Here is a 21,479-nt window from a genome sequence, read left to right on the forward strand (position 1 = left end):
TCTGTTTCTAGATGCAACACAAAACCCCCTCCCTGTTGTTAGGTGAACTGAACAACCCGTAAGTATGTATGTATGTAGTCTAAATTCCTGTTATGCTACAGTAATATTCAGCACCAAATGTCCCTACCTAACACTTTTCATATTGTTCAAGAGCCTCAATATAGCTCACAGTCTTACTCTAATGGTAACAGCATGCAACAAAATACTATTTTCCTTTTCTGTAATTCAAAGAACAAATTCTAATGGAAACACCAATAATGAAAAATACATCTTTACTGCTTTAATTTGACTCCAGCTGGTCAAGTAATAAATAGCAAAGACCAATTCAAGAAGCCCGTAAGCCCTCTTTGGTGGGGTGGGGGGGGAACAGAGGAGGGAAAAAGCAGAATTTATGGCATTCTGAAATATATTTGCAATTTATTTACAGAAACTGCAACTGAAAGTTAAATCTAAACCAAAGTGTTGCATTCTTTTCATAGGATCACTCTCCTGACTAGGATGAGGAGAGAAGAAATACTGACCCAGTTAAGCCAAGGCCCATCAACTTCTAATGCAGAAACGCTCCTTCCAAAAATCTACTAACCTGCTACTTGACGCAATACAAGAAAAGCATAAATAAATGATCTCAGAAACAGACATCTCTAGTAAAGCAAAGCAACCGTGCACTGCATTTGAAAAATCACTAGAGAGCACTAATGAGCAATTAATGGACATACTTGGAGATGTTAATTATTAATTTCTAGGATAAACTAAGTAGCTGCATTTTTTCCAAACCAACCATCACCTAATCCAATCTTTAAAAATCACTCCATTTATGCACTAGCTCTTAAATCAACTTTCAAATTCTTAAATTTCACCCCCTATTAACTATCACATTCATTTTTCAGAGTACTATTACATTACAAATAAACAACATTGAAAACTTCTGTATATTGCTCTCGATCACACTAACACGTTAATAAAAATGCTGCAATTGGAGAACATAAATATGCTGTATCTTTTAAAATATTACTCTAAATTTCTAACCCTCTTTTGAGAATGGAGGGGGTGGAAGAGGGAAAGGTAACAAAGAAAATCACCTAAGGTCTTCTCTGAATAGGTCTTGCATTTCAGTAGAAATCTAAAAACATTCTCTTACAGTAAGTTTAAACAAAAGCTATAAAACCGCAAATTCAGCAATGCTGTCAGCAGGACAGAATCACTTTGGTTTATATGTCCACCTAACCCTAAAAATAGCTACAAAGACATACCCTACCTTCCAATATACTAAAATTAATTCTCCAACCTATAAGCTTAGCTTTCAATTCTGGGTAGAGTCTGCCTCAGAAACTGTGTGACATTATCTCTATCAGATGACAATGTGACACAGAATTCAGCAACAACATACTGAAAATGCAGTGTAATATCCCTATATACTTGCAGAACAGAAGGGTAACAGAATTAGAAGAGCTTCCTTTTATCAGGGATGATGAACAAAGGATTAATGGAATCTACTAAATCAGTGAAGGAATGAATGGGGCTGTTAATGGGAAAGGATTAAGAGCTCTGTAGCCTTTCTGGATTAACTAATCCATCAAAACAACTTGGGGTGGTGGCACAAGAAATAAAGAAAAAAACCAAACATTTTGCTGGCTTTAAAATAAGAAATAACCTCTAGTCTGTTCATACTACCATCCTAAAAGGCTCAGTCAACTCATGGAGCACTTTGGTAGGGCATTCTGATGTTAATACTATTCCTAGATTGAAAATCATGTGTATGTTTATAAACATACAAATATATCTAGTTTTATCCTTACAAGAATATTTACAAGTGTTAAGAAACTAAGGTTTATTTATTGAGTATTATATAATCTTGAGTATTTGTTAGTATTTTGCCAACAAATACATCTTACAAGTTTCAAAAGTAAACTAACTTGATATGTAGCTTTGGTTATTCATTACCTGGTAATCTCATCATCTCCAAGCATTCCCTTGGGAATCGGTGAGTATCGCCCTGGTGATGCTGGGGGCAGAGACTGTCCCAGATAGGCAGATGGAGTGATATGGTTATCCACTGGCTGAGAATAAGCTTCCAAGATGAGTAAAAAATAAAGTAAGCATTAAAACAACGAGGAAAAGGATCTGAAGGAACTGAAACAAGGTATTATAAGGATGACCTCTCCTAAAAACAAAATAAAACAGTCCAAATAACAGAGTATAAATACAGTTCTAAAATACTGTCTCACATCTACATATTTCCTAGTCACCTCACCCTATGCCAGTAAACAAATTTTTCAGTCCATGTCTCAAAAAACTTTTCTTAGGATAAGACACTGTGGATAGCTGAAGTCCAAGAGGACAGTCTGGAGATTTATCTGTTTTTAAAGTTGCCTTTAACTTGATTGAAATCAATTAAGAATTTTGTTTTCTTAAAACAACTATGTTGGACCACCAGAGAAAAAACACAACATTTTAATGTTATATGTCTTTCAAATTGTCAAGCTGTCTACCTACTGCATTCCTTAATGTGGAGCATACTGGCATCTCCATAATTCTCAAGGCCATTCTGATTAACAGGTGTGAACAGGGCGGGATGTTACATTTCTCAGACATTAAACAAAACCATCTTTAATAGCACAGGTGCTATTTGTGATGCTAGCATGTGTTCAGCCAACAGCACACATCAGGAAACCAAGGTAGGATTATTCCACCTCCTCCTCCTCAAGGTCAGAGGCATCAATTTACTGAGAGGAATAAACCACATAGTGCAAAAAATTTCAATTGTACTGCAAGGGTCACTTGCATTACGGATTCATTGATTAAAACTAGAAAGGAGTACTAAAAGGATTTAGTCTAACCTCTTGCACAACAGGGGACAAATCTGATGCATGAAGTGTGTATGTTTATTTGAACCACACAACACTTACTAGAAAGTTTTAGCATCTTCATGTTGTTCTAACAAATCATTAAGAGGGTGCATTATATTTTCAAGTTGAATACATCAATTTTAAGTGTCCATTTACTAGGCGTAATCACACCCACCATCTCCTATTACGCAGGATATTCTGCAGTTGAAAAATCTTTTTCCTGGTGTAGGTTCTTCAAGATGTGAAGCTTAAACATGGAAAGTTGGGACACTTAACAGACTGAATGTTATTAAAGTTGCTGGTGCCTTTTCTCTTATTCACTTGCTGTATCTGACACGGTGATGGACCTTTGAGGATTTATACTAAACTTAAAGCATTTTAACTGAACAGACATGACGCAGACTGCAAAAGCAATGTGTATATTTTCATTTTTCTTTTCAGATCACTGACAGAACACATCTGGATCATATATGCATTTCATCAAGAGTATTTTTATATTATAAACTTGCTAAATAGCAAGTTCTCAAATCATCCAAATCTGCACTGAATTGATTCTGTATTATTCTAGATTTCTAGTAAATCATAGAATCATGGAATTGTGTGAGTTGGAAAGGACCTTCAAGATCATCTGGTTCCAACCCCCCTGCCATGGGCAGGGACACCTCACATATGACCAGGTTGCTCAAGACTGCCCAGCCTGGCCCTGAACACCACCAGGGACAGAGCATTCACCACTCTTTCAGGCAGTCTGTTACAGTGCCTCACCACCCTCACAGTAAAGAACTTCTTCCGTACAACGAACCTGAACTTCCCTTGTTTAAGTTTTAACCCGTTACCCCTTGTCCTATACTACAGTCCCTAATGAAGAGTCCCTCTCCAGCATCCTTATAGCCCCTCCCTTCAGATACTGGAAGGCTGCTATGAGGTCTCCACGCAGCCTTCTCTTCTCCAAGCTGAACAGCCCCAACTTCCTCAGCCTGTCTTCATACAGGAGGTGCTCCAGCCCCCTGATCATCCTTGTGGCCCTCCTCTGGACTTGTTCCAACAGTCCCATGTCCTTCTTACTTTGGGAACACCGAACTGTAAGCCTGTGTGCAGTAAATTCCATACATGGAGCATTACATCAATACTGTCCTACCCTTGAGCAACAGAGCAAGAGGTCAGAGCCAGATAGGGAACCACCTACAGCAACTTAATGCGTGGCATATAATATCTGATATTATATCTGATTAGCCAGATTGCGTCTCACTCTTTAAAGCTTTGTCACAGTATATGAGTTCCTTCAGCTTTCTAGACTCTGTTTCGTCATGCATTAAAATCTTCTATTAACAGCTTAGGTAGTTTAAAAGCACTAGACGATAAAGTAAGTAAGTGTTCTATTCAGATACACCAGCCCTCAATAAGTTGCATGCCCTGGTCTGGGACTGTGCAGAGCTTTTGGAAATTGCTACTCTGAATTAACATGTGGTTTCTGCAAAATTCAGAATCTGAGTGCAAGAGGTGGCCTTGTCCCCTTCTACAACACAGACAAAAGGAAGATTCCTCAAGTCAGCTTCATGAGGTCTACAGCAAAAAACAATGATTCATAGAAACACAGAATACCAGATTGGAAGGGATCTCAAGGATCATCTAGTCTAACCGTTCTATGCAAAGCATGACCTAGACTACATGTCCCAACAACCTGTCAGCCAAATCTTAAAATGTCTAGTGTCAGGGAATCCAACACTTCCCTGGGGAGATTATTCCAATGACTGACTGTTCTCATTGTGAAAATTCTTCCTCCTGTGTCCAGTCAGAATGTTCCCAGCCGTAACATGCCCATTACCTCTCCTCTTTTCCATGTGACTCCTTGTAAAAAGTGAGTCTCCATCTTTTTTGCAGCCATCTTTTACTGAAACATGGTGATAATGTCTCCCCTGAGCCTTCATCTCTCAAGGCTGAACAAACTCAGTTCTCTCAGCTCCTCCTCATAGGACAGGTTTTCCAGTCCTTGGATCATCTCTGTGGCCCTTCACTGGACCCTCTACAGCCTTTTTAGCAGTTTTAGCACTGCTTTTGCTAAAACCAAATGATGAACAAAAGCATTAATATTTGACAGGTCCCTAATTATTAAGAGTTGTTCAAGCCAGATGACTCCTAAAAACATTTTGTAAGAACAGATGCAACACATGTACACTGCATCTGCATTCTCTGCTCCCTGCAAGGATTCAAAGAATATAGATCCTACTACTTAATTCTTTCTGTCTGCCCCAGCACAATATGTAGTTTCTATATACAAATGTAACAGATTTGAATAGTTTAAAGTAAATTTCAAAACCCGGTTTTTAGCCACACTGGAGTTTTGCCTACGGATTTTCACAGCAGCTACCAAATCATATGGCAATACTTAAATCTCAATGAAAAAACATGTATTTTAATACAACAATGTATTTACATGTAATTTTACATACATTTTGCTTAAAGCAAGTGATACTTTAAAAATTACTACTGTAGATGTAGTTATTTAATTTTTCCTCAGAAAATTTTACAGCTAAAGCACAAAAAAATGAAATGCAGACTTCATGAACTCTTTTCCAATCAGTGAAAAATGGGGTTTGATTTAAAAAAACTGAACAACTGTAGCACAGTATAACAGCTCTTTGCATTCTGTTTATACACAATATCATCTTATTTCACAAAATGAATTTCCAATTGCTTTTAACGTATCAGTGGCAGCTATAATGATGCGTATTTTACAGGAAGTAATTAGATTTTTCATAACATTCTGTGTTCATTGACTTAGTACTTATCTGATTGTTTTTAAGGTTCCTAAGCTTTTCATTCAATCATGTTTAAAAAATACATACCACCTTATCCCGTCACACATCCTTATTTTTCATATTTTGTATCTTTTCCCCATGTAACTAAAACTCTGCTATCAAACAATGTAACAGCTTATTATTTCAGACCAGTGGACTGCTCCCTGCCAGCACTGGCTACCATCATTTATAAAGTTCCACATATGCTGCTTGCTTAGGAAAGTCACGTCCTTTCTCAAGGCTGATAGTCTCAGCACTGTCAAAGCAAACAAGGCATAAAAAGACTCTGTATGGAGTTTGTGGGGGGAAAAAAAAAAGCTCCTGTGCCTTTCCTAAACTATTTTAGCTGGAAATTATACCCAAAAATTATTCTTGAGGAATGTGACAGAAATAAAAGGCAAGCCATCACTTTCTGAACACTAAATCAGATCTAAACTTATACTTCCAAGTAAATATTATTACTGATGTAACTGATACAGGAACTGTGTTTTGAATGAACAGAAAATTACAAGCATAAAATGAACTTGCTTTGACAGGAAAAGTCAAAGATTCTCATGAAGAAACTGTATTTCCAAATCCACCCCCTCTCCCTTGCCATAACAGTTCTACACAGAAAAAAGGAAGATTTCCTATTGTTTTCCTATTATCTGCAAATTGAGAACACCCATCACACCTGTAATCTCAAAAATAGGAAATATAATTAAAACTTTATTGTCATTTACTGTTATTAAATAGTCTTCTCTTCCTGTATTTATGCCATTTAAAGAATGATAAGGCATTTATTATGTCTCTAGTGACATTATTCCCTACCTTGCAGTATTTTATTTCCCAATGCAGGATGGATATACTGTACCAATGCACAGAGACACAAAGGAAAAATACTTTAAAATTGCCTAGGAGTTGAACTTGTATCATTAATAATGTCTTCAAAGGATGCCTGTATACAAAGCAAATCCTCTGTCTCTTGAACTGTGTAGATCCTTTTCTGACTGATCTTCTACAGTATGCACTATACAGGTAATGGAGTTTTTAAATAGCAAGTTCTAGACCTTTTTAGTAATATTTCAGCTGAATAACTTTAAAAGCATTTATACTAACAAGATACTGGATTTTTTTTTTCCAAGATCCACTGAATGGCCAACATTTTCATATGTATTAGTGATGGAATTTACATTCCCTACTGACACAGGACTTACTACAGAAGTCTAAGAGCTATGATTATCCAACACTTTGGGTTCTTTACATATTGGTTCAGATTATATCACTGGCTTTTTAGTCCAAAAGTACTGTTTTGTTCAAATTAAGTAATACTTGGAACAGATCAGTGCTACACACCAATTACTCATATCTAACAGCAGGAAACAAACAAACAAACAAAAAATCCCTAAAATAACTCTCCCAAGAAGCATTTTATGTGACGAGTAAATGTGGTCATTCAGAAAACTCCACCTTTTCAGTCTTATATGATCCTCATCCCTTTCTCCAAATATGAAATAGCAATATTTCTCTTGAAGAAACAGTACATTAAATTCAATTTTTTTCTTTACACTGTAGTTCCACCCTTAATTTTCTGGATTCAGACATCTGACTTCAAAAAGATTCCTGTAAGTAGTACCCTTATGTAGACAAGAAATCCTTGGAACTATTTTCAATACAGCATTCACTGGTTTTCCCTTCGAATCACCAAGTATGTCAAAACTGAAGTAAGATTTAAGTTAACACATAATCACACAACATCTGCAGACAGGCATCAGAGGTGAAGACCTCCCCCTTCCTCCCCATCCAGTTTATTCAAATAAGGGCAGCTCATGAAAAAGCAAGAAAACTGGAAGGGAGAGGGGGAAGTCAGAACATCACTAACCTCTACCTGAAATAGTGTTGTCTTTTGCTCAGTACACTGATGCAAATGCAATGCATTGTTTGTTACTCTTCACAGCCTTTGGGATAATGAGACACATGTTCTCCTTGTACTAATCGGCAAGTGATCAGAAACATTGAGTCACTAGGACTAGGCCACTAGTCACAGAAACACATGGAGCCCCACTGCTGCTGTCTTTTCAGTACATAAATTATGTTATTCTGTTCAGCATACAATTCTCCTGACTAATCAACTTTCTTGTATCAGATTTTTTCACTGTATAATTTTAAAAAGCTTTAAACTGTTAAAATACTAAAAATAGGTATGTTAAAGCCTTCAAGGAAAAAACAATTAAATCACAAAGATAAGCTTGACTTACAGTTCGTGATGTCAGGAGGGGCATAACTGTCATTCATGAACATGCTGGTGGGTTTTGCAACTTTCAGATAAACAAAGTCAGATGTGTTTTTTAAGGCAGTCACTGCTTCTTCATGAGTAACTTCTTCTAAGCAAACACTGTTCACCTAAAGAGAAAAAACATAAACAAATTCTCAACATGGAAAAATGTATGTTTTCATTGGACATTCCCTGAAAGCTGCTGGAGCACTCTAGTCTGGCTCTGTCTTTACTAGGATCCATGTGCCACAGACAGTTGTTTGCACAGAAGTTACGTAAGAGATGCTTCACAGTGCTCTGAAATACAAGACAGGCAAATCTTTCCTCGAGAAATTATAATAAACTGTATTGACTGTAATATTGCAAAAGCAGCACATATCTTTGGAAAACTAATGGGACAAATATGACACTCAAAATGCCCTAAGTATGCACAATCACAGCACTGACACAATATGCTACTACAAGCACTAGACAGAAAAAGTTACTTCTAGTACGAATATATCCCACATACTCTTGTCATGGCATAATTAAGCTCTAGACATTACAATGGGACAACATATTCTTGCAAGAAGTAAAGTAGGGTTCAAAACTGGAGAAGATCCCAAAGTGACTGGTTTCCATGCCAAGTAACAAGAACTAGTTTAATTTTACAAGGGAAACTCTATCACTTCAGTTAAAACAAACAAACAAAAAATTCTTTAACAATTTCTGCATCATATAAAGCTTTAGTAATTGAGTTACTGTCCTCTTTTCCATATTTTGAAGAGGAAAGCAATTTCTGCAGTTTGTTCCAGGCAACACGAGAAACAGGGCTTGTCCCTCACTGAATCCGAAGGACCAAAGACACTTTCCTTGGATGACTTCACTTTATATACCGTGTAAAAACAAATGGGCATTGTCAGCTGTTATTTGTAGGAAGAAAACTACTGGTTAAATATTTTCCATTTGTACTTTCTTAAAGTTTCCTAAAAAGTTTCTAAAATCCTCTTACTGGTTTATTTTTATTTTTGAACAGCTTTAAATTCCAGCCACTCCTGGTGACGGAAAAGGTATTTTGCAGTGCATTGACAATGCAGTACAACTTAAACACACACGGAAAGTTACATTCTGCCAAATGTGGCAGCTTATCTCTACATTAGTGGTCAAAGCTTTAACTAGGTGAAATTCTACTAACCAGAAGATATTATAGATGACATTTTACTCACTTCTTTCCTAATTTAATGATTTCAGGGAATAATTACATCTACAATAAATTAGAACATCATGTTCACTATATCAAACTCCACATTGCATATGCTCCTTACATCCCCAAAACAGTATTTCATATTACTATAGAGTTACTTTTATTTTGTCAAGCATTTTTTTTTAGTGGCTGAAGTTATACTGGGCAAAGTAATTTGTCACAAAATTCTGATATTTGCAACAATTCCTTATTCCTTAAAATAAGGAGTTAAATAAGTTACAATAAAAAGTTTTAGTCCTTAAAACCTTCCATGTATTTTACAATACAAGCAAGTTATTTCTTGTACAGGTGACAAATTATAACACTGGAAAGCAGTATGTCAATAAAAACAAATTTTCTAGTGCCCATGCATTGCAGGGGAGTCCTATTATCAAAAAGTTCCTATGACGCAGATTTTAAAACCTAACATATTAACAGCACTATCATCAAGCAGCTGGGTCTTGGCTTTGTTAATCTGCATGGCATATGAAAGTGTGCAGTTAATAGGAAATATAACATAGTGTATATATAGATAAAATATATAGTAAACAATCTCTGTTTTTTACTCCCAATTCTCATATTAAGGTCTCATGTCTTGAACTGATTTCACAGAACTACATTTAACACGAAGATCTCATTCATAATACTTTAAAAAAAGCAGGATTCTGTATCTGTAAGGGGATTCAGTTTTTCCAGCTCTGTATTTTTAAGCAATAAACTTATCCAAAGTCTTTTTACAGATGGGAAACTGCAGTAAACATTTCGAGTCAGTTTCTTACTGATCAAAGAGCAATAGAGTGCATATTCTGCTGTCATCTACTCTGAGTAAAGATGTACTCAGAGCTCCTACAGATGCAGGTACTGCTTGGTAGACGTAGGAGGGGAGAGCAGCTACACTTACAAGAGTTCAGTTTACAGCTCAGAAATTCATTCAGAGCCCGGCTCTGGCTCTTGTTTTCCTAGCTGGACAACTACATTTGCAGACAGAATTTAAGAAAGCTCAAAGTTGTTTTTCTTTGTGCATAGAAAATTCAACTTCAAAGTATTTTAAGCTTAACCCCCTTTACCCCCCCCCAAAAAAAACAAAAAACTACCCCAGTGAAAGCATTAGAAACACTGAAATTCAATGTAAGCAGCAGTTCCACTGCAAGCTGGCCAGCCACCAGTACAAGGAGTTCCTTTCGATTATTATTCTTTGAAAAGAGAAACAATCCCATTGTAAGCTGGTTTACAAGCCTGTCACTCAGATCCCAGGAAAATAAATGCAGGCATCAGAAATAGACACACAAATTTTCTATGAAACACTGGGCTGAGGAACAGATTTCTTGATGAGAGGGTGTTAAATGCTAGAGATTTAACACTTATCAGTGATTTTCTGGCAATATCAATTTTTTTACCAATTTCTATAAAATAACACTCTACCAGCAGGCTGCTTAAGCACAAAATGAATCATGCCCTTACTGGGCTTAAAAGTGAATGACCATTAAAATAAATTAAAAAAAAAAAAAAAGCAAGCAGCTCTTTCTTACAGCTAAAAGTTTGTCTCCAATCTGAAGCTTGCCATCCTTATGTGCTGCCCCGCCTTCAATGATTTTGGTTACATATATGCTGTTGTCTCCAGGTATATGCTGATTTCCCACACCACCGGCAATACTGAAACCAAGACCTGCTTGAAGATAAAGTCATTACTCAAGAAACCTTTTAGCATTCATTAGATTCACATTATTATGTTCCTAATAAAGCTACTTGTATCACACCTACACATAACAAAAAAATATGAGGCTCTAGCTGAAGCAATACTGGATGCCTTTCCATGTGAACTCCATAATTTCCCAGAAAGTTCGGGAAAATACGTAACATTTACAAAATTTCTGAAAATCAAAAGCTAAATAATTTATGTAATACTTTGTGAGAGATGCTCACAGCAGAGCTAAATCATCACCACTGACATTTAAAGAACCACTGTCCTACATTTACACATACAGAAACAAAGCAATACTTCGGTTTTTTTTTTTTCATGTCTTCAAGACCCTTTCTGGATAATTTAATTAAATATTTTATTCCCATTTGTAATATATTTTCAAATTAATAAATGTTATCAGAATAACATTTTCATCACTTGAAAAAAAAATATGCATTCAACAAAAAAAGTTCAAGACACATGGATGAAAATCCAGAAGCATCTGAGATGCCATTATTTTATCTTTCATTATTCTGTATTTCCTTTAATTTTATATGCAAGGTTCTATTTTATTTTGGAAAATAAATGCAGAAATCTATCATCTACTTTATCCTTCTTGTGAAACAGAAGCTGTGTATTTCCTACGTACCTTTAGGCCCTTTTACAAGTTTGATTTCCACTATTTTTTCTGTGACTGGTTTTCTTCTTTTGACATACAATCTTACAATTGATCCCGCTTCTTTCAGTGCTTCAACTGCTTTACTGTGTGTCACATCACGAACATCCACCTCATTTACTCGTAGAATACAATCGTTAACCCTAGAGACAGAAACAGTCATGTTCAGCTGTTGTGTTACAGCAGAGCAGACAAATTAGGAGCCTAATATTTTATCTACAGAACACTATACTTATTATTTTAGACAGTATTTTGAGCTGAGGTTTGTACAAACTACCTTTTGTTTAGGCCTGTAAGAAAGAATAAAAAAAAAAATCAGAACCTAGAAGACACACAATGAGAACACACTAGTTTTAAGCCATGAAAGGAACAAGTCAACTTCCATTCCTGCTTTTCACAAGCTGTTTAAGGGCTGACCTTCCATTCTATTTAACATGTTGCTATAATAACACTGAGCTCTCATTACACCAAGAATAATGCCTGACCCGCCTGACCCACCTGTCACCAGGTTCTGCCAGATGTACCTCTGACAATGGGCAACAGCTAAAATGAAGCCTTGGAATACACTTACTAGGACTAAAAACCCTAATGCGTCATTTGCACAGAAAATGACAGGGCAAGTTTGCGACAACACAAGGGAAAAAAGCTGGTCCTATAATCAGATGTGGGTTTTTTTCCATACAGTAATACAGGAATATACTTAAAGACTGTTCTGGGTTAGAAAAAATATTCAACACAATTTGTTATTAACTTCTAACAGTAGCCTCCAAGGCTAATTTCAAGTATCACTTGCTACCATCTAGTAATATGCCAACATTTCCTCACTAGGAGTTCAGTAGTAGTATCAGTCCATAAATAAGAAAATGGGGCATACTGGAGAAGGAGTACTCAATTTAAATAAAAAATACTGCTTCTGAAGATGTGCAGTATCTTTGAAAAATGAAGACACAGCATGCCAGGCATAAAACAGGGTTGTTATTAAGCTCAACTATGTTGCAGATCAGAAAATCTGCACATAGAAAACCAAGAGCTACCTATGCAATCTAAGCTTTTCCTTTACATATTGAATTAAGGACTACAAAATATACAGCACAATCAATTGATATCCCCAAACAGACAAGGTGATAATTATGCTTAATTTCACTTACATGCAGATTTTATTGGAGGGTGTTGGGAAGGGTGGAAATTGGGCAACTCAAGCATTTTTTATTGTTTACAAACCACTTCTGTAAGAAAAACTTACTGAATGTAATACAGCATGATAAAACTACTGGAAGTAACAGAAAATGTTTTATCTACTGTTTGAAAATATAATAATAAACATTTAGCAACCCAACACAGAAAATCATCATACCGTAATCTTCCATCCTGTGCAGCTGCACCCCCGGCTATAATTTTTGTAATAAAAATACTTGAATCATCCCCAATATGTGGGTTGTCTGTACCACCTGCAATGCTAAAGCCAAGTCCTGAATTTCCCTGAAGGCAGAGGGGGGAAAAAAATTAATTACACATTTCTTTTTTGGGGACAAAGACACTCTAGCATATCTATTTGATTCAATATAGAACCACATCTGTATAATTTTCAGTGATAAAAAAATGTTAAAGGACGCTTCAAGCAGTATACTACATACAACCATTTGTAAGATATAATTATACTTATTTTCACAGATGTAACCAGAACTTAAATCATTACATAAACCTAAGAGATACAGTCCCAACTCCACAGCTTTCTCTTTGAAGTGAACTACACAAAAACCTTCCCTGTCTAGTGAGCTAGATCTTTGAGATTATTCATACAAAGATTTGCTTCTCATTATTTGTAAATAATTATTTTTCCTGGAGAAGCTCCAAGTGATTTGTGTCACATACATAATACACCCTAGCAGATGCAAAGATTCAGACAGACATTTCTCTTTGAAGGTTGCCCTCCCTTACTGGAAGAACTCTTCACCTTCTCAGTAACCACCAGAACTGCACAGGCATCAAATATAACCATTTTTTCCTTTTTGTTAACAGTGCAACTCAGTAAAAGGGAACTGAGATGGATCTCAAAATTGCAAATATAACAAAGCAATGAATATGTCACTTGTAATGTCAACTGGAAGCCTGAATCTCAATATAAAACTTAGTGGTATAAGTAAACACCTATCATAAATGGCAAATATAGGAAATTAGATCATAATTTGTATTACTGATCTCTACAAGCCTAGATAATAACATTAAAGGCAGTATGTCTCAGGAAGAACCTTCCCCCAATTACTCTTAATGGTCAAGGATATTAATAAAAACTGCTATTCCTGCTCCAGCAACTGGGTGCATTTTTATTTTATTTAAATAATCTACCTAAAGAAAAAAAAGGCAGGGGGACATGGGAGAGGAGGAATCAAAACAGTAAAGAGTGGTTTGTTTTGTATTGCCATTTAGCAGTATCAAGAGGCTAATTCTTAGTATTAAAGTATTATACAGAAAGATAGTTATCACGTTACCCTTTCAAGAGTAATTTCTTCATACTCATAATCTGCATCTGTGCCATTGACCTATAAAGAAAGAAAATTGAGACTTATAAAGTATTTTATACTTTACACAACAGTTTGTTTGGCTGGCAGTTCACTCCCACCAAATCTCAGCTGATTCAGTGACCACTGAGCTCAGAGGGGACATGGGATTTTCACACTGTACATGAATTTCTATGAGTTTATAAAGTCAAGATTTCAGAGAGCAGGCTGCTCTATGCAGGTAATCTAGAGCAGAGAGCCTCTTCTTCTGATCGCCAGGGAAAAACAACCAAACCAATCAAAGTGCTCTTGACATCCTCAGATGTTCCTCAGGCCATAAGGCAAGTGAAATTGAGAAAAAATAAGAGGTCATGGGCTACAGAAGAAACTGCATAGAAAAGAGCAGTATTTTCAAACTTGCTTCTCACGGAGCAGAGAAGAATCAAAGATTGATGCTTTATGCCACTTCTCACTAGAAATGGGCAAGATCCTTATAAAGCTATGTTTAGCAATTGTTTATATATTTCTATTAGCATTTATCATGTTACATATAAAGATCAGCCAATTAAAACAGGACCAAAAGAGAAGTTTAGAAGATTATTTGATAAAGCTACATGAAAAGCCCCAATACTTGAAGTAAGCCTTGTTATCCCTAAGCTAGAAAGGACATTCTTTGGCATCTACAGAACTGGAATAGAATCAAGTAACAGAGGCAATAAATATCTAAATTAAGCCAAAACAATGAAATATCAAATTCTTAGGAATATTTAATATAGAAACATTATAAACATTTTTATGATTACTAGGTAATTATAAAAAAAAAACCCTAACATTTTTTAATTACTAAGATATCTTGGAACTCAAATTCATTCCTCCACAGTTACCTAGAGGAACATATACACTGCGCAGGTACAGGAAATTCCCTATTTCAAGCCTTTTAGGATTAAATATTTAACAAAGTAAGAAACAGCATTTATACTACTACTTTACAAAGCATCTCGTGTATTCTTAAGATCCCTGGTAGTCTTCTGTACTTTTTAATATACTATTCAAGATTTTAAGGACACAAAACATGCATAGAAGAAAGCATTTTAAAAGATCTGTACGGTTTTCTAGCAGAGAATAAAAAAAGGGGACTTGAATACAACCCAAAGAAAGTTAAAATCACGTCTACTTGATTCCTTGCATCTTTATGTAACATATTTAAAAGCTCCAAGAACTGGACATGAACCTTCATGGGTTACATACTGTCAAGCTCATTTATTCCTCACTACAGTCTTTCCTCAATCTAGAATTATTCTCCCCTTCACAAAAATACGAGCCATGTCCATTCCAGACATAACAGATTATTATCATCTTCTTTGTGCAGTACCTCAAAAATTATCATTTCCTTAGTGGTTTGTTTAATGGAAAAGATCCTGTGGTTTCAACACGTGATATTTGCCCATTAAAAGGGGAAGTGGTCTTGACCTTATGAATACATGAAACTATATCTATTACTACACTGACACAAAAGGAGCCACTGTGATCAGGAAGTTTGTATGTTAGCTTACTCCTTGAGCTATTTACTTACAAGGATGACAACATGCATTAACTGAACTAGTCATCCAGCATTACAGTACCTGGAAAATGGTTCATGATGACTGATCAGTATGTGGGGTTTTTGGTTTGATTTTTTTTTTGTTTGTGCTTTTTTTTATATAAATAACAAGGACAGGGATTCATTTCCCTAGTCATTACTGTTAGGCAAAACAAAGCCAATGCTTTTGCGCTGTTTATTTCTATGTACAAACCTTCCAACACCCAATTTGAAATATCATCTGGATAAACAGGAGCAAACAAGAATCTCCATCATTTTTATCTTCCAGTTTAGCTCAGTTTCTACAGTCTTTTAAAAAAAAAAAAAAAACAACAACTTTTGAATTTATTTTTTCTAACAAACATTAGCTGAGACAGGAGCAAGGATACATCAAATGATTAAAAATCACTGTCAATTCCACCATTTGCAAATTTTCACATATACCTTTATTTTGCAGGACTTCCTCTTCAAAACACAACCAAGTCATTGTTATGAACATTTAGAACACCAAAATCTTAAGCGTAGCCACTGCATGAAGAAGTGTTTTTTATGAGAAACGCAAGAGAAATGGCCACATTAAATATTAAAGCATCTGCCTACACAGCTGAAAGAAACAGACTGTTCTCTGAACATAAACTCTGGAACCTCAAACAACTGTGGGTTTTTTTTGTTTGCTTTTGCTTCTTTATTGTTTTTTAATGTATGAAACAGGTATGTAAGGACTTCAAATGACCATCAGGCCAGCTAGTGAAATCAAATGCCACAGAGGTAAAGTCAGTTTTATAAAACAGTAACAACAGATCTGCACAACAACATACACAAAGCATTATCTAAGTTATAACTGAAAGGAAGTGTAGACTTACGTATGTTGGTGTCTCCAAAGAATCTGTATTCACCAACACGGGAGGAGGGTTTGCCTTTAACAAAAGAAAAAAAATAATTATACAGCACAAGAGAAAGCAACACTAATGATAATTATAAATATTTAATTTGCTGTGTTTCTCAAAGTTCTATTAAAAGAGCCTCAGCTTAAGAACCTCCAGGATTCACCTACTGAAACCCTTGTTTCTACCCTGAAATGTTTGGGGTTTTTTCCACTAAGCAACGCTCTTAAAATCTCCAAACTCGTATTTTATACACAAGTTCTGTCATTTATTATATTGTTTTTCAAAAACAAAACAAAAACTGAGTCATGCTATCTTTTGATACATCAGTTACTGTAGTACTTGTGGTATGACATTCAGAAGTTGCTTCATCAACCAGTGCTCCTCTTTCTTCATACCAAGAAACCGTTTCCCCCACCCTGCTTTCCTCTTCAACCTGCAAATTGGAAACTTACAGAAATCCAGACTTTGCGAAAAAGCATCTACAAAACTGACTTGTGAAAGCAAATCCACAGCAGAACTTCACTTACCACAGCAGCACGTGATTCCATCAGAAAATTGTAATGGATTCACAAGCAGTAAGTAGTCAGATATTACTGTTACACATATGAAGTAGTATACCATTCTTGCTAGGCAGGAACTGGTAGGTAAGCTAACACTTTTACTCTCTGATGTTAATGAGATTTTTCTTCTGCAAAAAAATGTGGTTTCAACTGGGAGAAAAAAAAAAAATCTCCATACAGACTTACGGGATTTACATGTGAAATGCATCCAACAGATTCCCTATTTTTACATCAAGTATCTGCCTTTGAAACAGGCAGCATCTAGCCTTCTCTAAGAACCAACCAACCAAATGTGTAGATCGATGAAAGCTAATGTCCTTATTGTTTCTATGAAGCAAAGATTTATATATATACAGATCCATAATTTTAAAATTAAGACATTATTTATTTGTTTAATCACTTATGTATGCACATGTGTGTGGAAATAAATTTAGAGACAGCTTAACAGCCTGCAATAGAAGTTAGCATTAAACTCACAGACCTCTGCGATTCAACTGCATTTTAATTTCAATACCATAACAACATACTTCTGAAGAACTCATAATTCCTAAAGCTTAAAGTCTGTAAAGATGCTATCAAAAACCTCTCTCACCCAGCAATTCTCTTAGTAGAAGCATGTACAGAAATCAACTATTAGTTACTAGTATTCCAACAAAAATCTGTCAAAACAATGCTATTCCTCACATTTTCTGCCATTAAATTACATTCTGATTTCTTATTCAAGCGCAAATTCTGTTAAAATAAGATTAAAAGATCCTGTATTAAAAATACCAAACAAATTATTCATCACTATCCCTGTAAGAGCTTTACAATTAACACAATTTTAAGAAAACCTAAACAAAACAAAGCATTTTATTAATGAGAGCCTGACGAAATATGAGGCATTAGGTTTCTCATCTCCACTGAATCTACAAGAGACTAGTGTACATATATTTATTTTATATTTGTGCCGCAACTACGAAAAGATTTTTAATTTAGAAATAGAAAACAAGATTCATTTTGAAAGTTCAGTCATATTCTTTACATTTCACAATTTTTGATTTTTAAATAATTTAATATTGTTAACTTAATGCACTATCCAAGGATAGTTAAAAAAGCAGTGCCAGTGTCAGCTGCCTTCTCATGTATCTGTTCTTGAGGCTGACAAGTGTTTTAATGTCTTAAAGAAAGAAGAGGAAGTCTAACCGCAAATTGCTACTACTAGGTGGGGCTTCTACATGAATAGTGTATGTTTGAGGCACAAACTAGTCAACTGATGCAAAACACCTTCCATAACTTAAGAGACTGGTCTTAACACTCCTCCTGCATTTATCTGAATCCTCTATCAAGAAGCAGTAAATTGCCATCATTTCCAAGCAGGAAGGAGAATAGCTTTGTGTCAGGCATTCTAAAGGTGTGCCTGGACACTGCAAAGATGCAAGACAACATACAAATCAAAACATCCAAAGGTTTCTGGAAGAATGACCTGGTATTTCAGTCTGTTTTGCAACAGCTCTCCAAATCATCTAACAATTTCAAGCTTCTGTGCCAGGGCTTGTTTCAAATATTTAAAAGCCATTTGACAAGTTTGTTTACAAGCAGACTAAGGGTTTGCCTAGGGGGTTAAAAGTGATTACAAATCACAGAGACACATCTATCCTCAAAAATGCAATCTGCCAAATCCAAAGTTGGTTACAATTTTGGTAGTGTTTTCTAATTGCTTAGAATCAACAACGGGGCAGAATTATACAGCTAACTCCTGCAGACATTTCTATGCAGTCAAAGACACAGATCACACAATTCTTACTTTTCTGCCTATAATTCAGCATCATCAGTGGGCAGTACTACTGTCACCACAATGGCAGCCAAAGACAGTACAAATACATACAGAAATAATTATTTTGCTTTAGATTAACTTAGCCTAGTGGCAATTCCCTGAAGTACAAGCCACTGGAGACTCAGTAATCTTTATCCATGAAGGCTGACAGCAGAAGTCCACTGGCTGCACTAGACAGTGTGCCCCAAATCCTGATGTGGGCATAATCCCTCTGTAACAAGTATTTCTGAAACTAATCAGATTTCTGATCTGTTTGTTGGGAAAAGCATGGGTGACAAATTTGTGTAGACACACATCCACCAGAACTTGCAACATAAAACAGCCGACTGTAAAACTTCTCATAATTATTGGATTATGCAAAATTTTAACAATGTAGAAGAGACTTTTTAATTAAAAAAAAAATCAGCACCTGCTGGAAGTTTAGCCATGTGGCTTGAAAGCAGAACTTCGGAAAAAAAAATACTGACTACAAAAATATTCCAGTAATGTTCTGCACAGCTTCATTCCTTTTTAAAGTCAGTATCTGCTACCACATAATTCCAAAAAGTGGTCCATCTTTTCATCATTTGAGACACTCGCACTGAAAGTGACAGAAAAGTTATCCCCCCCTCCAAAAAAAAAAAATCAAAGCAGAATGGGATTCTATAAATGTCACTGCTACCTATCCTAAATTATTCCATAAGCTTGCTATGCTGTCATCACATATTCCAAGTTATATGCAGAATATTAATGTTAACTAATGTTTACTGCTTTCATTTCTCTTGACAGGGTTTGAGGGTTTTTTGTTTCTCCCCCTCCCCACCCCTCCAGTGGTTTGCTTGGGGTTTGTGCATGTGGACATTATGTGACCTAAAGGATGAAGGTCCAGAAGGGAAGCACATTTTGTAAGTCAAATACACTGGGAATTGAACCCTCAAGGGGCACAATAGTGCCCCCAAGGACACCAATACTAACAAATGCCTGGAGAACATTGGAAACTTCATGCAAGTGTAATCAGTGAAAGACATGCATTAAGTATTTGTATGAGACAGAGAATTTTCTTCTCATAAACAAAAATCAAGCAATAACATTTCAGCAAGGATGAAATAGCTCTAAAAGTATTACGTGAACATACAATGTCCTATTATTTCTTTCCATTCTTTTGGTTGCTTTTTTCTCTTTAGTTATTTCATAGCTTACTAATATACTTCCATACAAAAATCTAGGTATTCTAAATTGACTGAAATCTGCTATAAAAACAAACAAAAATTAGGATGAAATTAGTGTATTACTATTTTGGCTATTCCACAGTTCATCTCAAAGCTGTGTGTGTGAGAATACCAAAAGGTTAATTTAAACACAACAATGAAACAAATTGCATAAATAAAAGTTGAACAAAATTACACACACATGACAACAAAAAAAAAAGTAATAAAAACCTGTGGTATGGTGGATGGGATGACAGTGGTCTCAGCAGGGACTGGTGGGACAGGGATCACAGGGACAATGGGAGAAGAGGAAGGAACAGCTTCTGTGGGCTAAAAATCACCAACAAATTGTCAAAAATAATAAAAAACAGAAAACATTTTCAACAAAATTCAAACTTAACAGCTTTAAAAAAAATCTGAAATAGCATATGGATTTAGACTATACCTACAACTGAAGACAAACAGCCACCTTTCACCACACAGTATATGGCAATGCATTCTCCGCATGCTAATGCCAAAGAACTCAAAGTAGAAAGACATATCCAGATTGTTCATTTATACCAAGCTACTCACCTTGCAGTACAGAGTGATGAGACTTTGGGGTCCAACAGAAAACCTGTTTATGTCAGCAGACACACTCAGGCTTTTTGTGGACTGGTTTCACAACAGAAGCCCCTCACCAATATACAACAGTGTGCAAAAGCAAGGAAACACTGGCTAAAGTTGATAGCACTGAACAAAGTTAATATTCCTTTTCAATAAAAGGGTATAATCAGAAGTACATTAAGGTTTCAGAAGTAGGCAAAAAACCCAAAGAAATATTTTTAGTCAAATGTACAGAAGCTCCTAAATAGATTCTATCTACGTTTCAAAGATCTTCATACAGGTTTACAACACACCTTCAGACCAAAAGAATTTTAGTCTAGGAATTATCATTAAAATAAAAATCACAAAGCTTACTGACACTTCACGTGTAATGGAACAGGATTACCAATAGCATTTTTAGCAAAACATTGACTCAAATCATTCTGGGACATTAACATGCTGGTTGTTAACGAGCTGCCAGCAACATGAAATACTGGCAACTATTACTGAAATTACAATCTGAACAGCACTTCAAAGTCCTTGCAACTTGGTTGTTACAGGACATTCTTGTGATCTATAAACAAAACATAGTGACACAGAAAATACTAAATCCTGAAAATGAACCAGAATACCAGAACATAATAGTATTAAGCATATTTTAAGAGTCAGATCTTTTTAAAACACAGTTGCATCATAAAACAATATTATACACTAAATTAAAGAGTAAAAGCAAATATTAAAGAAACCTGAAACAGCCAAAGAGCAGCAACCCTTAATAAATGTATGTATGGTATTTCTACAAAGGGCTTTTTCAACTCCATCTACCCAAAATGAACAGCTGGTGAAAAAAGTTGCATTTATTGGAAGATGTAAGAACAAGATTTGGTATC

The 21,479-nt window shown here is 35.6% G+C and overlaps 1 protein-coding gene across 3 annotated transcripts in view; it reads right to left on the minus strand.

Moving 5' to 3' along the window:
- DLG1 (discs large MAGUK scaffold protein 1) overlaps positions 1–21,479 on the minus strand; it is a 173,757-nt gene that overhangs the window by 47,093 nt on the left and 105,185 nt on the right. For all 3 annotated transcript variants that reach the window (XM_031047205.2, XM_005147012.3, XM_005147010.3), the window contains exons 5-12: positions 20,236–20,334; positions 16,418–16,471; positions 13,967–14,017; positions 12,832–12,956; positions 11,451–11,620; positions 10,650–10,786; positions 7,882–8,026; positions 1,942–2,068 (exon numbers count right to left, since the gene is read on the minus strand). In XM_031047205.2, coding sequence (XP_030903065.2) covers positions 1,942–2,068; positions 7,882–8,026; positions 10,650–10,786; positions 11,451–11,620; positions 12,832–12,956; positions 13,967–14,017; positions 16,418–16,471; positions 20,236–20,334 — 908 coding nt within the window. The remainder of the gene's footprint in view (positions 1–1,941; positions 2,069–7,881; positions 8,027–10,649; positions 10,787–11,450; positions 11,621–12,831; positions 12,957–13,966; positions 14,018–16,417; positions 16,472–20,235; positions 20,335–21,479) is intronic.

This window comes from Melopsittacus undulatus, chromosome 6 (genome assembly GCF_012275295.1).
Source record: "Melopsittacus undulatus isolate bMelUnd1 chromosome 6, bMelUnd1.mat.Z, whole genome shotgun sequence".
Lineage (NCBI taxonomy): Eukaryota > Metazoa > Chordata > Aves > Psittaciformes > Psittaculidae > Melopsittacus > Melopsittacus undulatus.